The 18,730-nt window shown below is 44.4% G+C and overlaps 2 protein-coding genes and 1 non-coding gene across 3 annotated transcripts in view; 2 read left to right on the top strand and 1 right to left on the bottom strand.

Annotated features, from left to right (window-relative positions):
* Positions 1 to 6,927: 6,927 nt before the first annotated feature.
* MRPS18A (mitochondrial ribosomal protein S18A) overlaps positions 6,928 to 18,730 on the top strand; it is a 24,685-nt gene continuing 12,882 nt past the window's right edge. Inside the window, exons 1-3 of the mRNA XM_004473070.5 lie at positions 6,928 to 7,080; positions 14,507 to 14,538; positions 17,581 to 17,688. Coding sequence (XP_004473127.1) covers positions 6,969 to 7,080; positions 14,507 to 14,538; positions 17,581 to 17,688 — 252 coding nt within the window. The 5' untranslated portion in view covers positions 6,928 to 6,968. The remainder of the gene's footprint in view (positions 7,081 to 14,506; positions 14,539 to 17,580; positions 17,689 to 18,730) is intronic.
* On the top strand, positions 7,900 to 8,031 carry LOC111759063 (small nucleolar RNA SNORA42/SNORA80 family). The gene has a single exon (XR_002793158.1). It is a non-coding gene; the product is annotated as a small nucleolar RNA SNORA42/SNORA80 family (small nucleolar RNA).
* RSPH9 (radial spoke head component 9) overlaps positions 13,499 to 18,730 on the bottom strand; it is a 25,200-nt gene continuing 19,968 nt past the window's right edge. The window contains exon 5 of the mRNA XM_058306791.2: positions 13,499 to 18,450. Coding sequence (XP_058162774.1) covers positions 18,299 to 18,450 — 152 coding nt within the window. The 3' untranslated portion in view covers positions 13,499 to 18,298. The remainder of the gene's footprint in view (positions 18,451 to 18,730) is intronic.

The raw sequence follows: 18,730 nt of genomic DNA, 5'->3' as shown, positions 1-18,730 counted from the left end.
ACTCCCCTTCTTTTGCCTTTCCTGTACTTCTGCATATAGTTCCATTGGGGCCTAGTAATCTTAGTGTCACAACTCCTGGCCCAAGCTGGCCAATCAGAGGTCTTCCCCAGGGAGAAAGGAGTCCAGGCTTTTGGTAACAAAGTTGGATAGATACAAGGCCAGGAACCTCTGGGAGCCTCGTGGAAAATGAACACGGAGTAAATAAAGTCAAAATGCAGAGAGATGCAGAGGCAAGAAAAGGGGAGGAAGAGCCGGACAGCGTGGGCAGCACCGGCTCCAGGCGCCCTGAGGCCCCACTGAACTTGCCCATCCTGGGTTGGTTAGGCGAGGCAGTAAATGCCCTTCTAGAGCTGGGTGACTATCACTTACAACCCAGAGAGCCCGGCTAACGCAAACAGCATGCAATCACATGGCGGAGATTAGAACAGATTAGCGCTGGGGTGGCAGGAAGGGAAGAAAAAGCATGGAGGGAGATCAGGTCCAGGAAGTCCTGGCAAAGGAACCGAGACGTGAGCCGGGCCTTCAAGGAAGCGGGGGCTGTGAACAGGAAAGGAGGCACCCTGAAGAGGGACATGGTGGGCATAAAGAAGGGAAGGAGACAAGCACGGGGTAGGATCTGAGCGTCTGTCTGTGAGAGAGAAGAACAGAGAAAAAGTGGGAAGGGGGGCTTTGCCATCAGGCAGGCCCCACGCATCAAGCTAAGGAATTGGAACTTGATACCCTTTGGTCAGTAGTTTGAAGACTGTAGCGTTCCAGGATTTCCTTAAAAATACAAATTCAAAGCCCCATCATGAGAGATTTCTGATTTATTAGGTGTAAGGAGAGGCCCAGGGTTGTCCTGGAACTACACTTTTCAAGGCATGCTGTGGGCTATCAAAAGCCATTCAGGAGGAAAGTGACCCGGGGGTGTATGAGAAAAATTAGACAATAGAGTATATTGGAGGTGGGGAAACTGCAGGCAAAGAGCAAATTGAGATATTGGGAAGTGGCAGAATTGAGAATTGTTGATAAACAACAATACTGTCCTCTGAAAACTTGGATGGAGTTGAGTTTGGCTTACTTGAACCCAGTGCATTTAAGCTCCTTCAGAGGAACCAAAAAGAAATTTCTGTAGGCAGTTGGAGACTGAAGGCTGGAGCTCAAAAGAGTATTGCTGTGGATTTGGGACTTCTTAGCTTCCAGGTGAGAGCCGAAGAGCAAGAGTGGTGATCCCTGAAGTACAGAAAAGTAAGGAGAAGGAGGCTAAAGATTGAACTCCTATTACTCTGGATTACAAGGATGGGATTGTTTATAGGATCAGAGAATTCTAGAACGAGACGAGACTCTTCACAGACGCAGAAACTGAGGCACAGAGAGGGTAAGTATGTGCGTTTAGATTGCCAGTTGGACAGCGCAGAGCTTGATTTTCAGCCTGCAGATCTTTCCCATTGCTTTTGTGTGTTTCTTCACGTGTAATCAGGGAACAGCATCTGCTTGGGGTGCCCTTTTTCACCTATTAGTGGAAATGTGCCAGCCATTCCAACATGTCTTAAAAGGATAAAGTCTTTTCCATACACAAGAATTGAATCTGGGCACCAAGAGAAGGAATCTGATGAATTTCTCAGCCTGACAGGGACATCAGGATCTTTTCAGAAAGGTCATCCAGCCCTCTGCAGAAATGTCCCCCCCCAAAAAAAAAAAAATAACAGAACAACAATATTAAAAAAAAGAAGAAGAAATACCAGGTCACAGCCCAGAATTGCTTAGATGGGACAGAAACTGAGTTGAGCAAGCCTGACTGGTTCCCAGCTACCTGCTGAGGCTGAGGCAGGGGTCCTGTTGGCCAAGCACTGGGGCCCTGGACCACGGTGCACCCGCTGGGGGAGAGCATCCTGGCCACACCTACATGGTGCACACAAAAGACACAGATAGGCTTTCTCTCCTTTGGCAATTACGTTTGGGGTCTCCTTCCTCTGGCCTCACTTGCCTCGAAGGGCTTGGCATTCTGAGGTCCCCTCGAGTTGCCTTTCTCCAGAATCACTACTCTTTTGCATTTCCCTCCTTATGCATTTTAGGGTAGCAGCGTGCCCAAAAGATCCAGTGATAGAAAAGAATCAATTTTGCTTTGTAATTAATCTGATATATGGTATTTTGGGTCATTACATGTTCTTTTCCTGAACATGGTTTTGTTTCACAATTTTAAAAGATTTAAATTTTTTTTTTTTTTTTCTTTTTAAGGAGAGGAAAGCAAATGAATCACAAAGCAATTATCCAGTTTACAAAATGTTTCTTTGTGGGACAAGAACTTTCACACCCGGGAGAGTATTCCCCTGTGCATGTAATCATTTGTTTACAAAAGATACATAGTAGCTGTTCAATTGATACCTGTTGGCTAAATGAAACAATAAATGAAAGCATGCATAAAATGAATAACTTGGACAGAACAAGAGTACCTGGGAGGAAGAGAAACAATACTGAAAATTCAATGGAAAACCTTGAATTACTCTAGACACACTCCAATTATTTCCTGGCCTGTTGCATCAAGCAGGGCACACCTGTAGAGCAGCCACCACTAAGCAAGGGTTCTTTGTCCAACGTCTCCCCCTCACCCCCACCAAAACTGTTAGGGAGGCAGCAGCCCAAAGGCAGGAAACTGCCCCTTTAAAGAGGTCATGGGAAACTGAGGAGTGCAGCCAGGCGAGCCCAAAGCAGGCAGGCCCAGGCTGTTGGCTCTCTCCCTTGCTCCGAAGCTCCAGGTGCTGTTCCTTTACCACATCTGCACAAAGCCAGGGAGGGGGAGGAAAGGCAGTGGCTGCAAATGAAACCAGACCCTTCTTGGGAGGCTCACAGAACTCAGCTCCTGGCCTGGCCAGGGCAGGCCACATGTTGTTATGGTCCAGTCCACCGGCTGGGAATCAACAGGAGGTTTGTAGGAAACCATATTAATTAGGAGAAAGCAAACAGGGTCATCACCTGAGCTGGTGAATGCTTTCCCCTGGTTTCTCTTGCAGCCCGTTCCCACCATGGTCTCTACCAGGCTGGCTCCTTCCACCTTGCTGCACATTTACATTGCCTCTGCTCTTTCACAACTGACATCTGTGTGGCTCTTGGCTCTGCTCCCCTCTTCCTGGGCGGGGTGGAAGGAAGGCTGGAAGAGCACATCCGTCCACAGCTGGGACCAGAACTTCCCCAGCCCCAAAACCATGATGGGCTGGCCCGCCCATCATTTGCTAGCTCTTGACTTTGCTCTGGCTTAAAGCTGCTGTCCTGTGTGTGGGCAGCAAGTTGCTAGAAAAGATCATTTCGGCCACAAGTTTAAGTTTTCCTTGGCAAAATTAACATTTCTGGGTTCATCTTTTGTAAACTGTTCCCCGAGAATCTTCAGTAGGAAGGTTTATTTGGGATTTAAGTTATCTCCAGAGTTAAGAGACTGTCTCCATGACAATAGATGGAGGAAAGAAGGTCTCCTTGGGAAATGGGGTGGAAGCAAGGGGCTTAGGCTCCTTGGAAGAGCAGGTGGATAAAAGATGTGTTTGGGAAAAGGAGTGACTCATTTTCTTCCTTCTCTCCTACATGTACTAGAGTGTCCTTGCTGCTCAAGTTCCAGGATTGCCATTGTTGCTGGAAACTGTTCTTCTCACGCATGAGAACGACTCTGCCAATAGCCCTAGAAACTTTTGCTCTTGAAAAGCCACTTCCTTCGGGTGGCAGCTATCATTTTGCAGCCCCCAGACAAGAGCCCTCAACCTCTTTTAGTCCATAGCACAGTCATACCTTAAAAGAAAGTTTAAAAATTCCACAACATATCCAATAGGAGAGAGGGGCATATAAGACCCACTGATGAAATAGGGGATGCTATTTTTGGAATAGGAAGATAGGCCTTAGAAAATATGTTAGAATTGGAAGGAACCTAAATGCCTAGCAATTGGGGATTGGTTAAATAAGTTGTAGCAATTCCAGACAATGAAATAGTACTCAGTCATTACAAATGGTGCTAAAGGGCAGAAAAAGAGACCAATGAAACTGAATAGAGATTCCAGAAATAGAACCATACCAGAAAAAAATGCTGTGGGGAAGGTATGATATTTTAAATAAATGGTCTGGGTCACGTCAATTAGCTGCCCATATGGGGGAAAAAATAATCTTAATCTTTATATCAGACCATATAACAAAATAATTCCAGATAAATTACAGATTTAAATGTGAAATGTAAAACAATAAAGCTTTTAGAGGAAAACATAGAAGACCATCTTCATGACCTTGAGAGGAAATAAAGTTTTAAGTAGAGAACACAAAGTGAAGCCATAAAGCAAAAACTGATGGATTGCACTATATTAAAAATAAGAAATACTATTCATCAAAAACATACTATAGGAGAGTGAAAAGACAGCCCAGAGAGGGAGATTTGCAGTACAAAAATCTGACAAAGGACAAGTATCTAGAATATATAAAGAACTTCTATAAAACCAGAAGAAAAATATAGGCCAACTCATTGTAGAAATGGGCCAAAGACTTCAACAGACATTTTACAAAAGAAGAGATCTAAACATATGAAATGTTACTCATCTTCATCCAACATCAGAGAAATGCAGATTAAACATACAGTGAGATCCTATTACATACCCACCAGAATGGCCAAAATAAAAAGTACAAAAACATCAAATACTGATAAGGATATGGAGCAATGAGACTCTCATACACACTTGGTACCAGAGTAAACTGGTACAACCACTTTGGATAACTGTTTAACAGTATTTACTAAAGTTGAGCATATGCTTGCCCTATAACCCAACAGTTCCAAGCCAAGATTCCCACCTGATAGAAGTTTGTTCTCATGTTCACCCAAAGTTATGTAGAGTTCACCAGAGCACCATCTGAAAAGTATCCAAATCCTATCAACCAAAGAAGGAATAAATACATTGTGGTATATTCACAATGGAATATAATACAGCAATGAGAATGAATGAACTCCAGCTATATATAACAACATGGAAGAATCTCATAAACAATTGTTGAGCAGATGAAACCAGACACAGCAGAGTACATGCTATAAGATTCTATTTATATAGTTCAAACATAGGCAAACGTAGTTTATGGTACAAAAAGTCAGGGTAATAATTACCCTTGGGAAGCAGTGTCTGCAAGGGAAGACAAGGTTGTGTTCTGGAGTACTGGTGATAATCTATTTGTTGATGTGAACAGTGGTTTTATTGGTGTATTCCTTTGTGAAAACTCCCAAGCTGTACACTGATGATTTTTACACTCTTCCTAAATAGATTACAGTTTAATAAAACAGGGCTTTGTTTTGTTTCAAGGGAAAAAAAAGGTTAATCATCATTCTGAGTAAAATCTGGTTTCAGAGAATTGCTTTTTAATGTAGGGACTAATAATAAATGGATTCAGAAAAATAAAACATCATAAAACAAAAAATATGCACAGTATTATTAGTCCATTTTGCTAAATGTAAATAATGGTTATCTCTGGATTATGGATATTTATTTTCTTTTTACTTTATCTATTTTATTTTTTCTACAATGATCACGTGTTACTTGTCATTGTGAAAACATAAATTGTTTTTTAAAATAAAATTTGATTATGATAAGGTAGGATAAGATAATGAGGAGAGGTTTGGCACTCAAATACTTTAGTTCTCTATGTCTAAAACTAGACCTTGGTGAGGCTCTGTTTTTTTGCAGTGGTCTCTACCTGATCCCCAGAAGGTAGGGAGAGATGGGGAAACAGGGAACTGTGGAATGAGCAGGAAAGGCTCAAGGTCATCTTTACAGAGAGAAAGCAGAAGCTAAAGTTAGAGCCAAGGCTTTCCTGATCCTGGCCAGGACAACAGACCCGCACCCCACCAAGAATACCCTCTGCTCCACTCCTAATCCATGTGACAGTGTCACCCACCTAGATGGGACTTTCTCCTCCCTGCTGGGATCTGTCTTTGCTGAAAGTAGTGTTTTATGGAACCCCAAATAACACATTTCTCCTGCTCTGGGATGCCACTCAAGCTCCCCATGCAGCAACTGCTCTACATCCTTCCTTCCTGGTGGCTAGCCCACCAGCACTGTGATATCAAGTGGAAGATGGGTTTCTTGCCTCCCCCTCATCTGGGAACATACTGTGCCATTTAATGAGCCTGATTTTCCCATCTATGAATCAGAGTAGGACAACTAGAAAATCTCCCTTCAGGTTTATTACGGAGAGTGGAAAAGAATATTCTAACCACCAAATGGAAGAATTGAACTGTGAACAGTTTTCCTTTCTTAAGTAGCTCCAGACTAACATCCTGCATGTCCTGCAAATCCAAAAAAGGGAAAACTGGGCAGATACGTTGTTTTCCTTTTGCTATCATATGATTCCTTCTGAGGCAAGTACCTAGCACAAGGGCTACCTCAGTAATTGTCCTATTAGTTTCTATTTATTGAACACTTATAGAGCATCTCAGCTAATCTTCACAACCCTACAAAATATGTCTATTCATTCATTCAAGTAGTATATATGCTCCATGTATCCAGGTTCTGCGCTAAGTGCTGAAGATACTACTACTACTAATAATAATAATAATAATGTCCCTGCCTTCATGGTGTTTACAATCTGGTTGGGGAGAGCCACCTTATGCAAACATAAAACCGAAATTGTGCTAAGTACTAAGATGGAGAGGTATGTGGTGCTGAGACTAGTAACAAGATCAGATAGGAAGGACTTCACTGTGGAAGTGAGGTCTGCACTCTGATTTAAGGAATAAGTAGGAGCTAAACGACCTCCCCTAGACCCGCGGAATAAAACGCAAGCATGACTCAAGCTTCTGCCCAATGGCCAAAACCGGAGAACAGAAGCAAAGGAATTTTAAGTCGTTGGCGTTCAAGACACAGGAGTAACGGAGGAAGACGCCCACAAGCCTCAAAGTACCTGCCCCACCACCACGGCTGCGCGCGCGCACTCCGGAAGCGGAAGTGCACGTGCCAAGAGGTCAGCATTGGCTCAAGATGGCGGCTCTCAATACCTTGGTGTCTGGCTGTGGGTGGCTGCTCCGGCGGTTTCTGACGGGTCCAGCCGCTGCTAGTTGGGCTCGGCCTCCAGCTCGCGGATTCAGGGAAGGTGAGTCCCGGGTTCCGGCAATCCCCTGAGGTTGAGAAGAGGCGGCGGGCAATCGCCCCAGTGTGCTCCACTGTCCCTTTCCCGAGCGCGATTCTGAAACGTCGGAGGTGCTGGCGCCCAGGAGCTGCTTTAAAGCCCCTTTCACACCCTGGCGCTGTTATCTTGACTTCCCGTTCCCTGTGAGTGTCCTCGTGATGGAGGGAAGGACGGAGGCAAAGGCTTGTTTAGTCAGCAGGGGCGGAAGGGAAACCTGTTACCCAAGTTCAGGAAAGTTTTTTGGGGAGGGTCTGCCTCTTAATTTTCCCTTCTCTATTCTCCAAACCGCCGCTTCTTTCATTAGAGAATCTCCGGACATGAGAGAAGGACTTCTGGATACCCCTGGGTCTCCTTTCCCACTTTCTCATCTGAACATGAGATGAGAAAGTGAGACCGTCTGACGGTGGCTGTTTTCGACAGGTGGAGCCCAAAGTAGAAATACCCTTGAACAGCCGGGATAGAGGCTGATACCGGAAGCTGGTGTTGCTTTCAGTAATCTTAACTCTGGAAAGGCAGCCTGAAATTCCAGCATTAGGAAGGAGCTTACTTAAGACCAAGTGTAGTACCTCAAGTTATGAAGGAATTCTGGATAAAGCTTGGGTTCTAATGAGGTGATATGTATTTGCCCCAATAAATGCAAGTTAAGTGTTTACGTGACCAAGTACAGAGGTATTTGGTTACCAGAAACAGCAAACTCAATTAGAAATTTTTACAAATGAGATGTGTCTTGAACAGACGTATAAAAGGACAGAATCTGGCTGACAGGGAAAAGGTCTTTCAGATGCATGGGTTTAGATTTATGGCAGGCCCTTCTCCTTGATCTCTCATAGTGTTCCATACTAGAACAAACTAGCCCTGAACCGTTGCCCGGCCTCCTTGTTCGTAGGCTTCAGCATTGAAGTGGGTTTCACAGTGTTTTTTAAAAAAGAAAAAGGAAGGAAAAGAAAAGGTCATTCAGGTCATAGCCTTCCCTTGTGTACTACTGGAAGCAGGAGAGGCTGAGTGATGTACAAAAGAAGTGATTTTTTTTTTCCCCAAGGTTCTGACATAGTATTGGCCAGCCTATCCTTTAACTAAAGCTGAGAAGTATGCAGAGACGAGTGATCATTCATATCAGAGAAAGCAGAAAAATACAAAAAACCTAATGGAAGGGGCCATTGGGTTTGTGGCAGAAGAGGTCTCTCTTTTTAACTTTTAAACAACAATTTAAATAGAGTGACAGAAAAGGAATCCAGTTTGGGGAAATTAAGGAAATGGTTGATGAAGAAACAAAAGTGGCAGATTTGTTTGAAGAATTTAGCTTTGAAGGGGAGATGGAATATTTGCTAGGAGGAACAACCAAGTGTAAATACTGCCTATTAACGTTAGGTAGGCTAATCTGCTAATGAAGACACCAAAAAGATGGTACAGAAAGAGAGGACTTGGATAAGGTTTTTTCATCTATTTCCACACTGCAAAATGTGTATGCCCATAACATTTTTGATCCTGTCTACAAAGTGTCAAACATTAGTAGCTGCAATTTGAGTTCTTTGCTGTGTTCTCTGAGGTTCAGCAAGAAGAATAGGACTTTTTAAAAGTAGGAATATCTGAGGTTAGACTTACATGATCTTGTCAGTTGGAGAGTTTGTGAAGTGGGATATATAATTAGGTAGGTCTCTGAACTCTTACTCTCCATAAAAACTTAGGTTGGTGGTTGTATTAGGATTCTCAAGAAAGACAAACTGACAGGATGTGTATGTAAATATTAAGAGATTTTTTTGTAGGAATTGAGTCATGCAACCATAGGGATTGGCAAGTCTGAATTCCATAGGTCAGGCCACTGCTTGGGAATTGGATGAAGGTTTCAATGAAATCCCCAGGAGAAGCTGTCTGGCTGAAGTAGATAGAAATTCTTCTTTCTGACTGCTGAAAGAAATTTTCCCTTTCAAGCCTTCAACTGATTGGATGAGTCTTCTCTCATTCCTGAAGACTGTCTCCTTGTTGATTTGTAGATGTAATTAGCCATAAATGCAGTCAACTGACTAATGATTTAAACCCACAAAATATTCTCACAGTTAACAGGCCAGAGTTTGCTTGACCAAACAGCTAGACACTATAAACTGGCTGAGTTGATGCATGAACTTAACCAACAGTGGTTCTTCTGTCATATCATCAGATATAAAAACTAAATGTTTGATTGCATAGAATGTGATCTTACATGAAGCCACTATCATCTTCTGTGTTCTTGAGAATTCCCTTGTCTCCAAAGCTTTTAATGGAAAGTACTTTTTGATAGTCTCCCCATTCTTGGTAAGGCAAAGTATTGCACATATAGTTCATTTTGACTGATCCCAGCTGGTAAATCTGACACCAAAATAATATTGTACCTGTAGAATTTCAGTTACAGGGAGGAAGCTGGGTCTCTTGTTAAAAAAAAATATCCATGCATCCTACTTTTCAGAGTATCAGAAAGTACTATTTAGTTTTAATCAAAGTTCATGAGGACTGTGCATCAATGTCCCTGCCTATAAGGGCTTTCTGTCTAAAGCAGTGGTTTTCAATTGGGGGCAGTTTTGCCCCCCAGGGCACATTTGGCAATTCCTGGAGACATTTTTCATTGTCACAACTGTACTATTAGCTGGTGGATAGAGGCCAAGGATGCTGCTAATCATCCTACAATGGAAGTCTAGAACAAACTTCCACAACGAAGAACTGTCTGGCCCAAAATGCCAGTCAGGCTGTTGTTAAACCCTGGCCTAAAGTTTGACAAGGTGGGCACACAACACCAACAGAGATTATTATAGAAGCAAGACTTTCGGAAGACAAAAATGGAAATTGTGGTTTATTCTGTGCCTGCTGCAAGCACTGTGCCAGGTTTTCCACATACAATTTTTTCAGTCTTAACAATTATTGTCTTCATTTTTACACATAAGAAAATCAGGCAGCATCATGCACGCACGCTACTTCTAAATTGTGAATTTAGAAGTAGGGGCAGCACTCTTCTCTCTCATCACCTTGGTGCTCCCTGGAAGGACCTCCCTGCTGAAATCATCACTTCTCCCCTAATGCCTTCAGGCGATTGGATGAGAATTCTTCTGTTGATGAGGCTCTCTCCTTTGTTGAAATAGCCTTCCTTTACTGAAAGCTCTCCTCAGTTAACTTACTGAAGACCATTAGAGTGCCTCTATGAAGGACACTACCATGCTTAGCAAAGACTGTGTTAGACCTAGTTCTTGCCTTATCACTCTTAGAGCCCTCATAAAGGATATGTATTTGAAACAAGAAAAATAAACACATCCATGATCATCTGAATTAACAGTAATGATCTCTGAGGCACTTACAGTATAGCGTGTTAAAATGAGTAAAGACCAAAAGGAACTTGCTTCATCTCTTCTAGTTAGCTAAGGGAGGCTTTCTGGAGGACCTGCCAGGGTGGTCAGTGACAGCTAAGTGCTCTGAGAAAGGAGTGAGCAAATTTGGAGGCTTTAAAGGATTCAAGAGACACAGTCCAGAGTAACCTGCTAGTAGACTCCTGTGCAGCACTAAGAGTTCTAATTCTGGAGCATAGTATAGAGGGATATTCCCTCTTATCTAAGGGAACAAATGAAGGAGGGTGGGGATGGGGAGATGATGAGAGGATCAGAAAACTTCAGGGGTAGATTTAAAGTTGACCTAAAAGGAGCAGTATCTGCGGCAGGAAGGAGTTTAAGAAAAGTGGTCAATGGCCAGAAGCGTAGGCACATATCCTAAACAAGCACACCACTCGCTGGTCCAGTACAGGACCACCAGTGCTGCTTTCTATCCATCTCGTTGTTCAGTTATACCAGTCTTGCATACCCTGCTTAGTTTCCATGGATTCTTTCCAGAGGGCCTTTGTTCTCTGAGTGTTTCCAGCAGCAACACCTCCTGCTCCTCATTGTTCACTTTCCTTCCTTCCTCCATTACAATGCAGTTGGGTCTTTATATTTTTAGACTTTCTCTTTCTAAAAAAATTTTGTTTTCTAGTAACATATGTTCAACCTAACATTTCTCCTTTTAGCCTTCTTCAAATATATAATTCAGTAGTGTTAATTACATTCACAATGTTGTGCTACCGTCACCACCCCCAGTACCAAAATTTTTCCGTCATCCCAAACGGAAACTCTATGCCAATTAAGCATTAACTCCTCCTTTCCCAGCCCCACACCACCCCTGGTAACCTATAGTCTAGTTTCTGTCTCTATTCTCTTTTTATTATTTATTTTATTGTAAAAGCAGGTTATTTTAATGTATGTTCATTTCCAAAAGCAAAGTTGCAGTTCCCTGTGTGTATGTAGCTGGCAAGGTCTTTTGCATTCACTGTAATCTCACGACAAAGCCATTTGCTCCAGAATGCTATAATTCAGTTATCTTGGACCCCATCCTAGGCGAGTATTTACTGAAGTCCTCAGAGGACCTCTTTAAGAGGCATAAACTTTATTATGCTTTTCTTCTGTAGGGCAGAGACTGTGTCTTCCAGTCCTATTGTAACTCTCTCCATTAGGCAGAGTGAGGCTGTATACTCCTTGGGTGCTTATTTGGGACATATTGATGTAAATGAGAAGTGCCTGTCTTGAAAGATTTGGCCCTTAGTTCTAGTTTAGGAAATTCCTCTTTCTTTAGTTTACATGATACATCTCAGAACGCAAGAATGATTTCACCTCTAAAAGCATTTTCTCTTCGTGGCTAAATCTCCTAGTTCAGCTTTTCTTAGCCTCCCCTACTTCTCTTGAATGAGAAATAAATGGAGAGGCCAGGGACAAAATGGATCTCAGATTTTGTTTGGTTTTGACATGTTTTTGTATGCACACTGAAAATCAATACTATTTTGATTCTTATCTTCTGTTTTCAGAGGTTTAAAATCTACTCGGACCTCTCCAGGCTCCAGCTGAGCCTTTTCCCTCTGCACTGAGACACCGCCCGGATGAATCTCAATCTTGTATGAGTTCTCGGGTCATTCCTTCTGGTTTGACAGATTGTCTCTATTAGATAAGCATCTGCCTATTGTTTTACCCACTGGCTTATAGTAAGATGATTCATTGGCTCAGGGTTGCTATGTGGGGAGCTTGTGAAGAGTAGAGCTTGCCATGGGCTTTGATCTCTTTTCCAGGGGCCAGTGGGATGACTTCAGGGTTTGGTTCTTTGCCGGGAGTGATGTGTGTTTTGTTAGACTTGTTTACCTCATGGTTACGACCCAAGTACCTCCACCAAGAGGGAGCCACTTGTTTATGCACTTTTTGTTTCAGAGCACTGTTCTTGTGCTGACTCAAGTGGCATCAGAATGCCTCTCCTTTTCTTTCCTATTGTAATTGTCAGAAAGTTTACCCCATTCCCCACTCCCCCACCTGTGTTGCTCAGGTTTGGTCGCCCTCGGCCCCTCTCCTGCCTTGTTTTTTTGCAAATCTGCAGTTTCCAGAAGCCCAGAACCTCTACTGGGCTGTGGCTGCCCCCTCCTGCTGGTCCTGTATTTCTAGATTTGGGCTGCAGATTGACACTTGGCAGTGACCTTCCTTCGACAGCTGTGTTGGCTTTCAGACTGAGGACCAGGTTGAGTCCCACCTACATCCCCCCTTCTTGGGCTGGTCTGCATTCTGTGCTAGGAGATCCCAGTATGGTGATGCGTTTTCTTTTACATGGAGAAACCTAGTTTGTCTTTGAATTGATTAGTGACTACAGTGTTCTCTGGAGAAAGCCTCAGGGCTTTTCTGGCATTGTTACTCCTTTGTGTGTCTGGAGTTGGACTTTGAGGGGCTCTCAGGTTGGTTGTTTTGGAGTAATGAATAGCCTTGCTCAGGAAACTAATGGGGAGAAATTCCAGGTAGTCTGTGTCCAATTTGGTTGTCGGTCACATTGCTCAGTGATCACAGATGCTGCCGTGCCTCCGGGTGGGTAAGAATTGCCGTGCTTTTTTCCTCTCTCTCTCTCTTTTTATTATTTTTTTATTGCAAAAACAGTACAGGTTTATTTTAGAAACTTTAGAAACTACAGATTCTATCTAGGCCAAAAACAAAAATTAAAATCACCTACTGCCACACTGAGAGATAACCAGTGTGGGATTATCATTTTGGTGTGTAGTGCCAGGGGTCTGGGAATCTCCTGAAATCCCTGCATAATTGAATATATGCTAATAGACATTTTTCAAGGGAGAGGTTTATAACTTTTCACTGGATTCTCAAAGTTAAGAACCTTAGGTTCTTTCTTATCTGAACTACTTCTTGCCTTGGCCAGAGTTGAGTAAAACTAAATTATGTAGCCAAGCTGTTCAAATAAGATTCTAGTAGTTGGGGAGAAAGTTTACAGCCTCACTATGTAGGCCCAAGTTTTGTTTTTGTTTTTGTTTTTGTTTTAATAACAGTAATTAGCAATCAGAAGGGGATCATGCAAGTACTAGCTAGGATTTATTGAGCATTTGCTAGGTGCCAGTTACTGTGCTGACTGCTGTGGATTCTCTTTCTAGAGAAATTAGAAGAATAAGGAAGCATCTCCAAGATCTTTTGGTCCGTGCTTGCTGCATACGGGCTATCAGCTTCATTCTTCTTTGACTTTCGTTGAGGTTGTCATTTTCTGTGCCCTCGTTCTGGCCTGACTAATGGCCTGTAGCTGACTGTTGTGCATAGAGTTCTCTTCTGACTTGCCTCAGACCTAAATACGGAAAGAGCTGAGGGAGGGAGTCCCCCTCTCGGTTTGGAATGGCAGCACTCTCCTTGAAATTCTGCCTGGACCCAATATCTGCAGGCCCCTCCTCCCACCTCTGCCATCACTCTTCTTTAGTGCAGGTAACAAAATGCAACCCTGCACTGAGAGGGGAGGGTCCTGTGCAGTTTAACTCACACAGCTATGCTTGTACAGATTCTGACACAAAGCTCACAGACAAGTTTTAGGAGTGAACTTGTCCTGTTGCTTATCCACTGTGGGGCAGTGGGAGCAGTGTTAAGTTCAGAGCTGTGTCTTAGATTGCAGGCTGAAGGTCAGAAACTATCTTTGATTCTCTTCATAAAGGGTACTTTTTGAGGGCCTTTTAGATACTGCTGCTCCATCAACTCTTTTTTCCCCCCCACCAACTCCTTAGGTCATTATTGCTAGCCATAGTAGGGCAATATCTTACCAGTTCCCTTGGCTAGAACCAAGATGAACCTGGCTTAGAATGGCAAAGTGTGGAGATCCTTAATCCAAACGAGATACTACCTGGGCATCTTGAGCTTGCCCCCACCTAGCCTCAAGGACCTTGGCACTTGCGGGCGAACCCTGCATACTTTCCATTCTAGGTGGGGACCATGGGCCAGTGCAGACTGAAGGCTCCGTTTTTTTGCATATGTAGAATTTGAGCTATGTTATTTGAACACACTGTTCTTATTAAATGGCTGACCTAATTTTTCCCCTTTTATCTCTGTAGTGGTGGAGACCCAAGAAGGGAAGACAACTGTAGTAAGTACCATCGGGTTGGGCACTTAGTGCCTCTTTAATGCTTAGAACTGCTTGGCTGCTCCTCTGAAAAAGGCAGGGAAGCCCAAACTGCACTCCTGGCTCCAGGATCAGCTCCCTCTGTGACCGTAAATCCCACCATCTATTCTTTGGTGAGCTGCATGCTGTTGTGCAGTTAGTCAGGAATGGTCACTGTGCCTGTACTTGAGAGATCTCATTTGATTAAAGTGGCTTTTTGTGTGATGAGGTCTCAGAGCCCTCTGCTATGTTCTCTGGAGGGTGATAACTCAGTTTTCCACAGGGGAAACTAAGGCAGTGGCAGGCCTACAGTGCCAGGGTCAGGAGCCTAGACCTCGGTTCCTTTCCTTTCTGCCTAGAGTGACTAAGCCACCTCCTGAGGTGATGCTGTTAAAAGTGAAACTCTGGGTCCAGTAGCAGGCTTGCCCGTTGGTAAGAAAGCTGGAACGGTTATTCTTCTACCTCCTCCTGCTTTCCAGCTCTTCGGGCCCATCTCACCTCCCTTCCTCAGGGAGTCATGGGGCCTAGATTATCCTATAATCCCTAAAAGACAATGTTGTTTCACATGGCCTTCCGTGCCTCCAAGAAATCCTCAGCTACTCCACTGCATTCCCAGAAGGCTCTGTAACTTCAGTCTCAACCAGGGACTTAACCCTTTTGGCAGCAGGCAAGCTTGGTCCTCCCCAGGGCAGTTTTGTCCCCAGAATAAGAAGAATAAGAATCCCTTGTTGGGTCTCCCCCAGAATACTCCCTCAGCCTTCTCACTGCCTCGCCTTACATTAGTTCTTATCTTTTTAGGGGACCCTGTCCCCTTTGGACACCTTTTGGTTCCTTTGTTTAAAGGTAAAATAAACATTCATCCTGTAACCTCCATGCTGGAGAGGAGAGACACAGTTGGCTTTTGAGTGTAAAGAGTGTATTTTTCTCTATTTGTTGAATGGACGTGGAGACTCCCGTGGCACTCCGAAAGCCTTTGGGGAAGGAAGAGCCCGTCCATGCTCAGGGAGGTACTGCTGCAGGAAACCTTGGGTATTAATCTGGGATCTCACATCCTCATTTATAAAATAAGATCGTGACATCTACCCCACTCGGTTGTGGGGATTGAATGAGAGGAGATTAAATGAGATAGGGATTCAGTGAATTGACATGTGAACCGTTGTTGGCACAGAATCAGGCATATAATGTGGAGTCAGTAAATAATAGTCCTCTCCCCAAGCCCACCTTAACCCCCTCTTTCAAGCCCTACCTTGCACCTGCACATTTTCTCTAACCTACAACTTTCCATTTCTGGTACAGTTACGGTCACCTTGGGAGAAAGGTAGGTAGCAATGCCCTGCACAGCAAAGAATTTGCTTCAAGCCCCGTTTCCCTTTTGCTAGTTCTCCTTCAGTAGACAGTGTTGCTTCCCTCCCAAAGCCTCCCAGACCTGTTCCAACCTCACTCATAATCCTTGGTGTCATCAGCAAGCTTTCTAAACTCCCCCTCTTGCAGTTGTAGCTGACTCCAGATCACTGGGTTACTGAATTTAGTAATTCCAAGGCTGTGTCATAGGATACAGAAACTACCAGTCAGAAAGCGATGGGGAAGTTCATTTCACATGTGGCCTCATCAGAGTTTGAAAGGTGGCAGCCAAAATGATAAAAACAAGGAGCAGGACGGAGGAATGTATCCTCCCATTTGTGTTTCTTAAAAAAGGAAGAGGGAGCAGATTTGTCTCAAGCAGTTGGACACCTGCCTCCCACATGGAGGTCCCAGGTTCAGTTCCCATGCCTCCTGAAGAAGACAAGCATGACACAATGAGCCAGACAGATGAGGGACTCATCTCGGGGGGGCCGGGGTGGGTAGCAGGAGTACGTACAGGCATCTGTTTGTATAGGCAAAGACCAGGATTTCTCAGCCTCAGCGTTGTTGGCATTTGGGGCCAGGTAATTCTTTGTGGTGGGGGCTGTTGATGTGTGCGTTGTGAGATGTTCAGCAGCATCCCTGGCCTCTGCCCGCCAGTTGACAGTACCGCTATCCCTGGTCATAGCAATAAAAAATGTCTCGACATTGCCGAGTGTCCCCTGAGGGGCAAAAATTGCCCCCAGATGAGAACCACTGACAAAGGTTTATCTCTCTAAGGTACCTAAAACTGAAAAGTAATCTCCTCGAAGGACAAGTGGGATGGGAGTAACGCTTTCGATGCATTCTGTGTCCCTTTGCAATTTGAAACTTTTCACCATGCACATGTATTAATTTTTCCCAAAGGTGGCAGGGAAGAAAGTAGTATGTTCAGGTCTTTATTTTTTAGAAAGAAAAGGTAGCATTTAGCTAATACTTCAAACCTGTACCTCTCTCTTGCCACCAATATTAAGTTCAGATAATTTCCACTACCCCTACAGACCAACATACCCATCCCTGTGGCATCCCAGGGCCCAGTACTCAGCAGCTGCAGAACAAATGCCATGGTTCAAGCTGCAGAGACCTCTTAGCCACTCCTATAAGACCCCAGGAGATAAACTTCACCAGCATTCCCACCATGTGGGAGTTTTTGTTCAAGGATAAGTGACTCGGGAAGTGGATTTGGCTCAACCGATAGAGTGTCCACCTACCATATGGAGGGTCCAGGGTTCAAACCCAGGGTCTCCTGACCCATGTGGTGAGCTGACCCACGCACAGAGCTGCTGTGTGCAAGGAGTGCCCTACCACGCAAGGGGTGTCCCCGCATAGGGGAACCCTACGCACAAGGGAGTGTGCCCCACGTGGAGAGCTGCCCCATGCAATAAAAGTGCAGCCTGCCCAGGAGTGGCACCGCACACACGGAGAGCTGACGCAGCAAGATGATGCAACAAAAAAGAGACACTCCCAGTACCGCTGACAAGAATGCAAAGCAGACACAGAAGAACACATAGCAAGTGGACACAAGAGAGCAGACAATGAGGGTGGAGGAAGGGGAGAAAAATTAAAAGTAGATCTTTTTTAAAAAAAAAGGTTAAGTGACTCCATGCCTATCCTCTCTCTCACTGGCTCACTTTCTCTGCCTCCTAGATGGAAGGCCGTATCACAGCGACTCCCAAAGAGAGTCCAAATCCCCCTAACCCCTCTGGCCAGTGCCCCATCTGTCGTTGGAATCTGAAGCATAAGTATAACTACGAGGTGAGTCTGCATGGAGGGCCACTCGGCTCTGCTGTCATGGCGGTTGTGTTCCCTGGGTCACCTAAAAAGCATCCTCCTTCAGCCTCTGCTCCATCTCTGCATCCACCAAAGATGGAAGCATCTTGTCCTGTAGTTCTCAACCCTTGCCGCATATTACCATCACCCAGGAGCTTCCAGTAAACAACAGGCTCAGGCCCTACTCCCAAGAGAGTGATTCGGTTGGTCTGGGATCGAGCCTGGACGTTGTTATTTTTTAAAAGCTCCTCTGGTGGGGACAGGATGTGGCTCAAGTAGTTGAGCATCTGCTTCCCACATGGGAGGTCCCAGTTCCTGGTGCCTCCTAAAAAAAAAAAAACAAGCAAAACAAACGACAAAACCAGCTTGGGGAGCTGATGTGGCTCAGTGGTTGAGCCCCAGCTTCCCACATGAGGTCCTGGGTTCAATCCCCAGCCCCCAGGACCTCAATAATAAATAAAGCTTCTCAGGTGATTCTGATGGTCAGCCGCGGGTGAAAGTCACTGATTGAGGTCATGGTTGGTTTGTATTTCAGACCATAGGGATGGCCCCATGTAGCCCAGCCCTTTCAGGTGGTGTGTTCTTGAGAGAGGAATCATGATCTGGATGTAGCTTTTCCCCTTGTATATTGAGGATGTGTTTGCAGAGGCTCTTGGTCCTCACTGTGGCCTGGGGACACAGTGCCACCTCTTTCCATATTGTAGCGGCAAAGACCCGCTTGCTCTAGCTCTTCTCGAGCTGTCGTTTCTAGGGGAAGGGAGAACGGTGAGTAACAACAACAGGGAACGGGTATTGAGTACACACTACTTGTCAGGCTCTGTTGTTAGTACACACGTCTTAATTCACTTAGTTCTCAGAATAACCCAGTGAAGTAGGTACTTTTTTCATCTTCGTTTTACAGATGAAGAAATTTGAGGCCCAGGGAGGTTAACTAACTTGTCGGCTCACCCAGCTAGTATCAGCTGGAATAGGAAGCTGAGGCAGGGCCCACATTCCTAACTCCTATTCTGTATGTCCACTAGAAAGG

Source organism: Dasypus novemcinctus, chromosome 11 (assembly GCF_030445035.2).
Source record: "Dasypus novemcinctus isolate mDasNov1 chromosome 11, mDasNov1.1.hap2, whole genome shotgun sequence".
NCBI lineage: Eukaryota > Metazoa > Chordata > Mammalia > Cingulata > Dasypodidae > Dasypus > Dasypus novemcinctus.
The sequence above is the reverse complement of the archived record's forward strand: the minus strand, read 5'-3'. Positions and strand labels throughout refer to the sequence as shown.